This window comes from Pan paniscus, chromosome 2 (assembly GCF_029289425.2).
Source record: "Pan paniscus chromosome 2, NHGRI_mPanPan1-v2.0_pri, whole genome shotgun sequence".
Taxonomy (NCBI): domain Eukaryota; kingdom Metazoa; phylum Chordata; class Mammalia; order Primates; family Hominidae; genus Pan; species Pan paniscus.
Window position 1 is genome coordinate 18,018,483 of NC_085926.1, and position 12,481 is coordinate 18,030,963.

A 12,481-nucleotide genomic window follows, 5' to 3' on the forward strand; every position below is an offset into this window, starting at 1 on the left:
TTATTCCACAGTGTCCACATAGCTTTACGTATATATGTGTGTGTATGTGTGTATATATATATATAACAGAAGGCTGTAGGAAGGCAGCGGGAGTGGGAATCATAAAAAATCGGCCAGAGGAAAACCAATGAAAATGAATAATCCGCACTGAGATGCAAAATACCAGATGTTTTAATGTGGGACTCCCAGAGAACAGAACCAATTCAGTATTAAACACTACATTATAAAATAACTATTTTAAAAATAGAAAAAAATATTAAGGATTGTCTTAACTGCCGAACAGCTCACTTTTTGTCCCCGATAAATGTCTAATACATCTCCTTCTATTTCCAGTTATTTTACAGCATAGTTATCAAAAGTCCTCTGACCTTCACAGACAGTGAAGTTCTGAGTGAGTTCGTTGTGTCCCCTTACTGTTGAGAGTGATTCTCTGAGGTTATTGATGTGTATCGTCAGCTTTACCATAAAGCGACTCTCACTGCTGTCCTGTCCAGTGACTTTAAGATATTCTCACTTCTTACCTACCAGTTCCTCAGTGGAAGGCTTACCTCTTTGTCAGCTGTGGTGGCCATGGCTTTTCCCCCTGGAGTCCTTACAGTAACAACCCCCAGAAGGCAGAATCCTGCTCTGGTGTTACACGTCTTTTCTCTTCCCCACCACACCACCCCCAGCATAGTGCATTTTCCTGTAAAGGGTCTTGAGTCTTTCTGGGAAGTAGCTGGGGAATGAAAGTATAAAATAATGCTGAGGGTCATGTTCAGGCAGCATGGCTTAGAGATTAGATTGCAGACATTGAAACCACATATCCTAGACTTAAATTCCGGGTTGCTATTTGCTAACAATGTAATCCTATCCAAGTCACTTCATCTAGCCAAGCCTTAGTTTCCTTATCTGCCAAATGGGGATAATAAGGGTGACACCCACCCTACTATTGTAGGGGTAATAAATTACACTGTGTAAAACATTTAGCACAGTACCTTGCAAATGTTAAGTGCTAAATAAATTTTCGCTGCTATTGTGATCATTGACACTCAGGAATAAGACAGCAATGTAAGAGTTGTTTTATTGTCCTGAACAAAGGTACAGCCTTCAGTCACATACATGTGTACAGCACACACATTCACACAATGATTAGGGAGCACTGCAAAGCAATGTACTTGAATGGAAAGCTATGAAAATTAATGTGATTTTTAAGGAAAAGGACATTAGTGTAGAATGGCATAGAGAAAACTTAATTGCAAAACTGAGACTTCAGCTGGGCTGTGGATGACAAGGAGAGTTTAATAGGTTGACAGAGCAGAAAAAGCCATTCTGGTATCAGGCTTGTGGGAATGAGCATGGGGTATGTAGGGCACTTGAGAAACTTGGCCAAAAGGACCAGATGTCTTATGTTGAGGAGTGCGTCATGGTTAACACATAGGAGATGCTCCAGAGACACTTGTGGATGAAGGAAGGAAAGTGTTTTAGATTTGTAGGATGAGACAAGATGACGGAGGGACTTGAGTGTAAAATGAGGTGTTTGAGCCCAATGTACAGCAAAATGCAATATGTGAAAGTGACAATTTAGGGATGTTATTCTAAAGAGGTCAGCATGATAGACTGAAAAAAAAAAAAAAAGCACCTAGAGGAAGCAAGAACAGGTATGAAGGTACAATGGTAATAAGGTTTCCAAGAACCGAACCTCTCCTGGGGTCTGGCAGTGAGAATAGATAGGGGGAATATCAAGAAGACAAAGGAAAATAGATCTCCCCCCAGTCACTCTCTATCCCTTTATTCTGTTTTATTGCCTTCAAAACACTTCTACAATTTGTAAGTCCTTTGTTGATTTATGTATTTACTTGTTTACTATCCATCTCCTACTCTGGAATGTAAACTCTAGAGAGAAGAGATTGTACTGCTCCTAGAATATTACCAGACTTGTAAGTTGTGTCAGATAAGTATAAGACAGGCAGGAAACACTTTTAAGCTATCAGTAGACATAGGATTGCAAAGGAGACTGACAAAGCAAAGAAACTGGGACAAGCTTATTTGGGATAAAATGATGACAGCATATATGCATCTACTCATCTTTTCAACAATAATAGTTATTTAGTGGTTATGTGGAAGCCATGCAGACCAGTTATTAAAGTCCAGACTCTGACACTGGATGTCATCTGTTTGAGCCCCAGGCTCTACCACTTTCTATCTGTGAAGGGTCTTTGGGCAAGAAACTCTCTGAGTCTTAATTTTTCTCATCTGTACAATGGGGATAATACACAGACTAATGTGAAAACTGAGATATGTGTGCTAAACTCCTGGTACAGTGGGTGGCACTACTAAGGAATCAATAAATGATAGCTGTTGTTATTACCATGCATTGGGCACTGTCCCAATGTGTGAGGTGGCAGTGAGACAAGCCAATGGAAATATTCTAGAAGCCATCGGACATACAAGTCTGGTGTTCAAATATGCTTTTATTTCATTCCCTGTTGACTTGGATTGCTACTATTGGCCATATAACAGTGGAAGAAAGCAGTCTCCAAATCTATTTCAGATATATCTTCTGTAAGGGACTCACAATAACAAAGAAAATTACTATCAAGAAACATGACTGGCTTCTGTTTCTAAGTTTCTTCCTAAGAATTAAATGTTTCTTCCTGAGGGGTAGGGGTTAGGGAGGGGTATAGAAAGAAGACCTGATAGCTCTTCTAGAAGGAATAACGAAAGAAGTTGGAAACAGCTTTTCTTTTCCTCTTGTAATTAAAAATAAGGCTAGAAAATAGTTGGCAAAATAATTTTAAAGACGAGTCAAATACTAATTGATGTTTTTTAGCTGATTAAAAAATTCAGGTTCAGTATTTATATTTCAGGTTCTGCGTTATACAAATTCTTCAAAATGGGTCAGTAGCTGTGCAAGACAGCAGGAAAACTAAAAAATACAGTTCCAAATATCTTGTAGAATAATAAAATATAGTCATTTTAACAACCTAGGATACTTTTTTTTTTACTATCAAAAAGATTTTTTAAGATATTACTAATATCAAAGAACAAAGGGAGCTTTACTGCCTATGGTAATTCTTGTTCAATGTCTTGCTAATTATTTTTAGAGTACACTTCAATAAACAGGGAATAGATTAACTGGAACCATAGCAATAGGATGTTGAAACCCAAAAGGAACTTGGAGATAATTTTAATCGTACTATTCTGCAGATAATGAAGCCCAGAGACTAAAAGGGATTTTCTCAGGCCACACAGCTTCTTGGAGGCAGAACTTGGACTAGAATCCAAGTTTCTTGATTCCTAACCTGGATTCCTTTCCCCTTCACCAGGTTGGTGGCCTGTGGTAAAGGGGCAAATGTCCAAATAGGGGACACATTTAAATAGTCAGGCAAATGACCATCAAACTTCCATGATGATTCCCAGGATCTGCATTTATCCAATCTAGTTGTGTTCATCCTAATTCCAACATAGCTGCTGGACATATCCTAGTGACTTTAGGCCCAGAATGGGCTCTTTATCTCAGCAGATGATACCATCATCTACTCTGTTGGCTAAGCAGGAACCTGAGCATCATGATTTCTTTCTCCTCCAGGAACCAACCATTCAATAATGGTTGTCTTCCCCCTTTATGTAACCCTTGAATCCTTCTACCTCTCTCCATCTCCACTCCCTCCACTCTAGAAGAAGCCACCATCATCTCTCACCAGCAATACTGCTGCAGCCTCTCACATGTCCCTCTTCCCTCCTTGTCCTCTCCAGCCTCCCTTCATTGTTATTCATCACATATGGCGAGGAGGATTACTCTAAAATCAAATCTATTGTTCATGTCATGGTCTTCATATACGATCCCTACTGCCTTGAAGATAAAATATAAACTCCCTTCACTTGAAAGATAAGATGCTGCAAAAACTGGCCCCTGATTATCTCCCCAGCCTCATTTATTCCTTTATTCTCTCCTCAACATGCTGTTCCTTACGCCAAGTTTATGCTCTAACCATTCTAAACTTTGACCCTTTTTTTTTTTTCAGATGTAGCAAGTTCTCCTATGCCATTCTCTCTGCCTTGGATACTTTCCCCTGTATCTTCACCTGGTTAATTTCTAATTATCTTTTAGGTCTTCGATTAGATATTACTTCTTCTGAACAATCTTCCTTGATGACCCAGCTACTTTACATCTCTGGATGGAATCCTCCTCTTTGCTCTAATGGTAAGTGGTATGTTCACATTATAGCACTTACCACATCTTTTTGTAATTGTCTAAGTTTTGTTATCTCATTAGCCTATTAGCTCCATATGAGATAGAAATTATGTCCAACTTCTGTGTGGGCTCTCCACCACCTATTGCGGTTCCTGGTATGTGACTACAAATAGTTGGTGAACGAATGAATGAATGAGGTCTTTTTAATTTTCTCAAATTCCTCATAGAGTTAAGAGAGATTGAGTTGAGTTGAGGATGGATGGGAAACGATATGGACAGAAATATCCAAGAATGGAGTCAGGGAGGAGGCAGAATATCTTTTGTTTCCTCCCTGTTTGGAATTCTAGTGAAGAACAGTATCAGGGACATAAAAGAGAATAGGATGCTAGGTTACGTTTCTGTTTATAGTTCTATCAAATAAGACTGAAATCAATAGGATCTCCTTGTTAGAAAATCCTTACCCTATACTAGTATAATGTGTTTATGTATGTTTAAAATTTTTCATAATAAAAAGTTTAAAAAATTTATTCCTTTGACTTTAATTCCAAAAAATCAGACAGGTGATGATTTGTGTAAAGGGCAAATGCTTATTTAATTGGTAAATGGGTATTGGTGGGTGTGGGCATGGGTGAAGCAAAACTTTTTAGTTGGATAACTTTATATGGATGACTTTTAATGGTGTTCTGAGTGGTTGATGGTCAGGTAACATATATGGAGAGGAAGAACTTAACATTAGTTTAAATTGTAATCATTTTCTGTTAAGAAATGGGATAACAATCTTTGTTATCTGGTTATTTTTAGTGCTTATCTGTGTGTATTTTAACAAAGTGAAAACAAAATTAGTATATGATGATACGCATCTTTAACATGCGAATCCATTTTTTAACAATTATTTTTGAACTTCTGAAAACAAGCTAGAAACACTGTTTAAGTGGGTTATTGCTACACAAAAATCACATTGTAGACTCAGTTCCCTTAAGAATTTTGTTAAGCTATTTTCTGAGCACAGAACAAAGATCTTAATAGTTTTTAGCCGAGTTATTTGGATATTTGACTGTCATTACTTAAACAAATTGACCAAATTTATGTGTAAGTTTACAAGCATGTATTTTACATAGCTTCTATAGTATCTTTTAAGTTTCTTAGCTTTCACAGTTTTTTATTTACTACATGGCTAAAATCATTTGCAACCAACACTGCTTTATTGAATGCAGTTTTTCACCAGGGCACACACTCTCTTCATATTCTGGCCAAAACGTGTTCGTGGAAATAAAGATTCTCTTTTAAGACAGGAGACAAAGTCCAACTCCATTTGTTTGTTGTGAAGCCAATATGGTTTATCCTGGCCATTTTGGTTGGAGCCCAAGTATATCTGACTCATAGTTTGGTCTTTTATTCTGGCGATTTACCTCATTTTTCATAATTTACCTACGGCTGTCAAGAACAATCGTTATCTTCCCCGAGAGACTAGTAAATACTCCTTTAAGCCAATGGATTTATAGGAGGTGGAATCCAATGATTCAGTTCATTTGGGCAGATTCATCAAATACTTCCTAAATACAAGGCATGGCATACGGTGTTTTCAGGGATGCAAAGAGAATAATTCTTGACCTGAAGAAATTTGCAGTCAAGTTATATACCAAAAGGGAAAATGTGCACAAACAAAATTTTTTGTGAGGATATAGTCTGCAAGAGACAAAACCCGTCTACTCAACTTATATTAAAGGAACACGTGATTGCACCCAAAACTAACTGTGAGAGGCTTTTTTATAGAGTGACTGGAAATAAATGTTTGTGTTACTACTTTTTATGCTCCATCAGAGAACAGATACTGTGATAGACATTTTTTATAACTTGCTCCAGAGAAAGCAAGCAACAGAGGTTGCTGTGCCAACCTCACACATTTGCTTTAGAAACGAGTACAATCTGGACGAAAGCAATTTCTAGCTTATCAGGTCACAGGAGTTTAGACAAACCAGGATTCTGGAGGAATAGTGTATGAGTGTTGGGCCATTGACTTAGGGTTGTCATATAAAGTCTCAAATTAACGGAAGTTGAAGCTGCTGCCCTGTCTCAGTGGGACTAAAAATATCAGCTGTATTATTGGTTTTAGCAAAATGCAATCTGAATTTTAACATTTTTTTTGATTTATTATTTTCATGTTGTTTTGTTTAAAATTTATTCTCTTTGGAATAATAAGCTATTTTTAAGGACTTAATGCAGTATAGATTATAGCAGTGTTGACTTCCAACTAAATAATTTAGAAGAGGAAGAAAATAGTAAAAGAGTTATATATCTAAATTTAAATGTAAACTTAATCTGTGTCTATATCTGTATGTATTTATTTATATATTCATTAATTTATATTTGATATGAAACTTACAACCATGGGCATTTTTAAAATATAGAATTTCTCTTTGTATGCAGATTTACAGCAAAGAAGTATAAGAATATTTTGATAAAATATGCCCTCTGAGTTCTTAGTTTTTAAGTACAACAGTAAATTTATACTCAATTTGGAAGAAAGCAGAAATTTTCCATTGATTACTTAAGGTTGGTAATAACACCCAGAAATGGTAGTGTGAAAGGCTGATTTATTACCATGGCCTCACTGTGGCAAAGGATAATTCCCCATCCCTAGATTCTGGACTTGATCATGTTTTAGCCAAAGAAAGGTTAGTGTATATGATATAAGTGGAGACTTTGCACATGCTTCCATGGTTAGGTTTGCCTTTTTGCACTTTGAGATCCCCAGGAAGGACAACCTGCCTCATATAACATGCTGCTGTTTCAGCCTGGGTCTCAAATTGAGAGGTGTTGAGCTGACCACATGCCCCTGGCAACTGCTAATCCAAGGAACATAAGAGACACGTGGATTAGATCTGAACCTACCCTGGAGACTGGAGCCTGGACTCCAACCTCGCTTAGCCAAGTGGCAGCTAACATGCTGCTGATGAATGTGAGAATAAATGATTGTTTCTTCAAGTTCATGAATTTTAGGGTGGTTTGTTAGTTTGTTATTAAGCGTTGTTGCAGCAACAACTGACTAATACAGGTCACCTACAGAGATTTTTTTTTCTAACTCTATGCAGACATATGTAAGTATGAAAATTTCCTCAAATATTCCTTTTCTTAGATGTCTCCAACATAATTTGCAATGTTACCTGGGCGTTTAGTGGTTTTAACTAAGAATGTCTTTTCTCTGCATCGGAAGAACTGAATTGGTGAAATGGGCATTCTGAGTGACTTCTAGATATAATATGTATTACGTTCTGTCTCCAAAAGATATAAATGCTGACTATAAATTGTGCAGTTGGAATTTGGGAATTGAATACTTACAGGAATTCTGAGATGTAGAAAGTAAATTATGTGTGAAGCTAGCAGTTTTCAAAAATGCTATGCTGCTTTTAAAATTTCTTCTCTTGAGTTTGAGTAAACTTTTTACTTATAGCTTTCTAATTTTCCAAGTAGGAAAAAATCATATCACAAAGAATGCAAGTGTGAGGAGCAGTTAGTTCCAAACTGCCTGCTGCTTTTCAGCTAGGATTGTGTGTAGTTTATGTCAAAACACTTCAGCAAAGAAATACAAATACAGACTAATGTTTGACTTCTTTTGTTGTGTTGAACTGGAGCCAGCAAAAGTATTTATATATAAATCCACTTGTGAAATGCATAACCCTCTCAATGTGACTTATATGTTTAAGGCTTAAAGAGAATTCAGGTTGATTGACAGAAACTACTGCTCTTACAACGTCAAAATGTAGACTCTGCTTATGCAGAAACTTTTAAATTCATTCTTTTTACTGAGGATGTTTATCTTCTAATTAAGTGCTATTGCATTAGCAAGGAACATTTATTTGCCCTACTATGTGTATTGTAAAGCATAAACCTTGAATATACCCATCCTCATTCTTGTCTTTATAAACTTGAGGAAAACAAATCCCCCCAAACCCCAAGTGTATGCCTAAAATATCTACTTAGACATTGCCTCAGGGCAAAATAGATGGCTTTGCCATTTTAAACACTTGAACATAATGCAGGTATAAAAGAGAGCCCTGTCACATGGAGTCAGATATTTTCTTCCTCTCTTTAACAGTAATACTCTACAAAACCCTGTTTTTGTCTCCTTAATTCTGTGAGGAACTAAGACATGCTTTTTGAAGCTCTGATTTAGAAGAACTTCTGTGGATAAAGCTAATATGAAAGAGCACTGGCACATCAAATGTCTTAAAGACCATGTAGGAATGCCATGTCTCCATTTTTCAAAAGCCGCATCCTCCTATTTTGTTGAACTCTATTACCTTGTTTAAATTTTTATTGCATTCCCACATAGTGTTATGCATAAGTATATAAGAAATGCCACAACGGATTAGGCCAATGGTCCGTCTTGCCTGCCCCTGAGGGACATTTTGCAGGGAGCTAAGGTTGTCTTTCTTGATGTTACTCTGAAAACATTAGGAATTGGCTGCACATAGTTCTTACATCCCCCTCCTTTAATATTCCATTATAGAACCAGCATCTGAGAATTTTCCTAAGCCTTTTAAAATTTATTTATAGTTTCACCCTTTGTTATACTTTTGGGACAATAAGATCACTGTTTGATTTGAATAAAAAAACTGCTTTCCTCAAGTTTCAAAAGTTGGTTCCTGTGGCCTAGCATTTTGAGGTTTGATCCACAAGTCCGTTTACAAAATTCCCATCTTCATGATTTCCTGGAATTCAGTTATATAGTAGGCTGCTTCTAAACTGGTTCCTAGTGATCTCTAAATCCTGGTATTTATAAGCCTTTGTGTAAATTCCTTTCTTGTGCTTGGGCTGGACCCAATGACTTGCTTCTAATGAATAGAATATGGCAAAAATGATGAAATATCAATGTCAAGATTAGGTAATAAAAGACTGCGACTTTCACCATGCTTGTACTGTCTCTCTCGGACTCCTTTCACATGCCTTCTCTGCAATAGCAAACTACCACATTGTGAACTGTCCTACTGAGGGGTCCAAATGGCAGGGACATAGGGTAGCCTCTCACCAATGGCCAGTGAGGAACTAAGGTCCTCAGTCCAACAATCCTTGAGAAACTGGGTCCTGCCAGCAGTTACATTGAGCTTGGAAACCGATCCTCCCCTAGTTGAACTTCCAGATGAGGCAATAGACCCAGCTGATACCTTGATTGCAGCTTTGTAGGAGACTCTGAAGGGAAGTTGAAGATTACTGGGGACAATTTTAGAAACAGCTTACCACATAACTAAACAGGAACTATGCAGCCCCTTGTCTCACTTTATTTGGGTTATGTCTTTGAGATTGTCCTGCCATAAGACCTTAACAGTTTGTCATGTTGGCCTTCCAAAAATATTTTTATCTTGGCAATTCTAAGGTACATTTCCCCTCTCAGATCATTAATGTGCCTTTTAAAAAAGTTAAGCATGATCATAGCAGATTTTGATGTAGTGGATGTATCACTTAGTTATTTCTGTGTAGCAGACCACCTTAAAACAGTGGCTTCAAACAATAACTGTTTAGCTCCCGCTTCTACGGGTTGGCCCTTTAGGCTGCACTCAGCTGGGCAGTTCTAATCTCACCTGCACCCTTTCATGCATCTGCCATCAGCTGCCGGTCAGCTAGGAGGCTTTGCTGATCTTGGAGAAACTTTCTCACATCTCTAGGCCTCAGCTGGGATTAATTAGCTGACTCAGTTATGTTCCATGTGATGATGATCCAGCAGGCTATCCCAGGTTTGCCTGCATGGCAATGGCAGAGCCCCAAGAAAATGAACAGAAGCAAGGTCTCTTGGGGCCTAGGCTTAGAACTGAAACACCTGTCACTTTCATCACATTTCATTGGCCATAGCAAGTCATGAGGCCAGCCCAGATTCATTAGATGGGGAAACAGATTCTACCTCTTGCTGGGAGGAAATACAAAGTTAATTGCGAAGAATATGAAGACAGGGGAATGAATAACTGTGACTTTGTTTTTTTCAATCTGCCAGTGGCCATGATTTACACAGTATCCTCCCATTATAGCACAGAATGTTGTTACACTAAGTGGTACTAACAGGTACCAAATTTGGATTCTCATCCCAATTTTATAGCTTGCCATCTGTGTGACTCTCTGCCTCAGTTTACTTATCTGTAGAGTGAGACTGTTAATATGGCCTATCTTATAGGATCATTGTGACTAGTGAATTAATACATTTAAGAATCTTAGGCCTGGTGAGTGCTCAAAAATTGATAGCTGTTATCGAGATTATGTTGTAACAATTATTTGTTTTCATGTTTTTTATTTTTCTAGAGCTAGATTCACTGAGAGAGGGGACCTTAATGCATTAAATTCTTCATCAAAAATGATTAAACATCAATTATATGCTAGGAGCTAGGGGCTGGAGCATGAATGACCCCAGTAGGACATAAACTCATAATCGTGTTATTTTCAACACCATAGGTTTTTATTTCAGATCTACCTTCCTCAAACTCCTGCTTTGACTCTTTTAGTTTTTATTTCTTTCTGTTTTTGTTTTTGTTGCTTAAATCTTTGGAATATTTTCAAACATTTTTGGTGATCTCAATTATATTCACTGGTTATCCTGCATATATGTCTCTTTTCGCTATTCCAGCCTTGAAAATTATTGTAGATTAGTAAGGCTTTGACTTCTGTTTGTGTTTTTTTCCAAGGACTCTGTTTATTCCCTTTGTTCTGAGTTTGTGGTAAAAAACTGAATACATTTGGGAAAGCTAAAGTTCATTAGGTCAAATGGTGGCATCATTCATCTGTTTCTTCTTTTGGCAAATGGAGGTAGTGAGTACCCAGAGTTGTTAAAAGGATTATTCCAGTCTTTTTAGGCAGGGAGCAGAGCTCCTTGGTACCTTGTTTTTTGCATTTGCCAATTGGCTCTGCCCTACTTGCTTATAGGATTATAGTAAAATGCAGATTAAAGAACAGAAACAAAAGAAATTAGAAAATGTCTTAATAATATCTATAATGGGAATAATAACACTTATTAAGGAACAAGAGTAGTTAGACCAGTGGAGGTTAGAAATTGGCAAAGACCCAATAAATTCTAGGGACTAAAAGGAGCTTGTATTGACCTAAAGATTTTTGAAAAATAAGTATAAAATTTTACTTAATATAATGACTCCATTCCTTTTCCATCTTTCCCAACTTTTATCTTCTGCTTCTTGAATCTAAATCAAGGCTGAACATGAAAGCTTCTGTATGATGTACAATTACTGTTGTAGTAACTATAAAATGTTGCATGTACTTAATTTTCGTAAGTACAATGTGTTCTGCTTCACTTTTATTTTACTCTATTAGGTATGTAGCCTATTTGCCAGGGTGAGTTATCTCCTCTTAGAGTTTGGTTATATACCTAGTCTATTTTGTAAACACAATTTCCATTAAAAATGAATTACTTTTCTTCAGAGCTTATTGATGGGCTGACACATCACTAAATTTCTTTTCTGAGCCAAGATTTGTCACCTTGATCAAAAGTTGGCAAAATGCAGTTTGTGATCTTTCGAAAGGTACAAGTGGTGGGTGCCCTACAAAAGGTTTTTTTAGTAGCACACTTGCCCTTGATTTTTGTCTTTAAAGCAATTAAGCAGCAGGAACAAAGAAATAGCAACTCTGCACTATGATTCCTCATATAATCTTGGCATTCACCAGAAACACTTTTCTTCATTTAGGAAGAAGTGTTCTTCTGACAGACAGTCTGGAACAAAGTGTGCGTACACACATACAATGAGTCAAGAGTTGGAGTGCGAAAACATGAGACCCCAAACAGTAAGCTAAAAATGTGATATTGGATTCTTGGCAGAGAGATTACATTGTAAGCTTTCCGAAATCCAGCCCATGACACAAACAGTCAGGCATCGCTGCTATTAGCAATCACATCCCAATACATCCAGAAAAGCAGGGAAGAGCAGAGCATTGGTTTAGTGAGATTGTCTGTCTACTTCTTTCAACTTTACTAATAAAGGGTTTTTAAAAAGTTTTTTTCTGATTTTAAAAGTCATACCTGCTCACAATTATAAAAAATCAGAAAATACAAAAAATTCGTAGTGAGAACAGAATTGGGAAGAATTTAGGATGATCTTTCAACCAACTGTAATTGGTTGTTTTTATTTCTGAGTTTAGACACAGATTGTTTGTGGTTCAATGTATTTAATTATTCAGGCATATAAACGCCATCAGTGGGAGAATAAGATAAGGTAATTTCTATGACCTCTAAGGAAACAAAGGCATTTTTTGGGCAAGTATTTGCCCCATTGTTCCAAACTAATTAGCATTTACAATATAATAAGCTTCATT

At 37.1% G+C, this 12,481-nt stretch overlaps 1 protein-coding gene across 1 annotated transcript in view; it reads left to right on the forward strand.

Moving 5' to 3' along the window:
* The window catches only part of LOC130541317 (uncharacterized), a 306,393-nt gene that overhangs the window by 74,722 nt on the left and 219,190 nt on the right, over positions 1–12,481 (forward strand). The window contains exon 4 of the mRNA XM_057301604.1: positions 4,094–4,186. Coding sequence (XP_057157587.1) covers positions 4,094–4,186 — 93 coding nt within the window. The remainder of the gene's footprint in view (positions 1–4,093; positions 4,187–12,481) is intronic.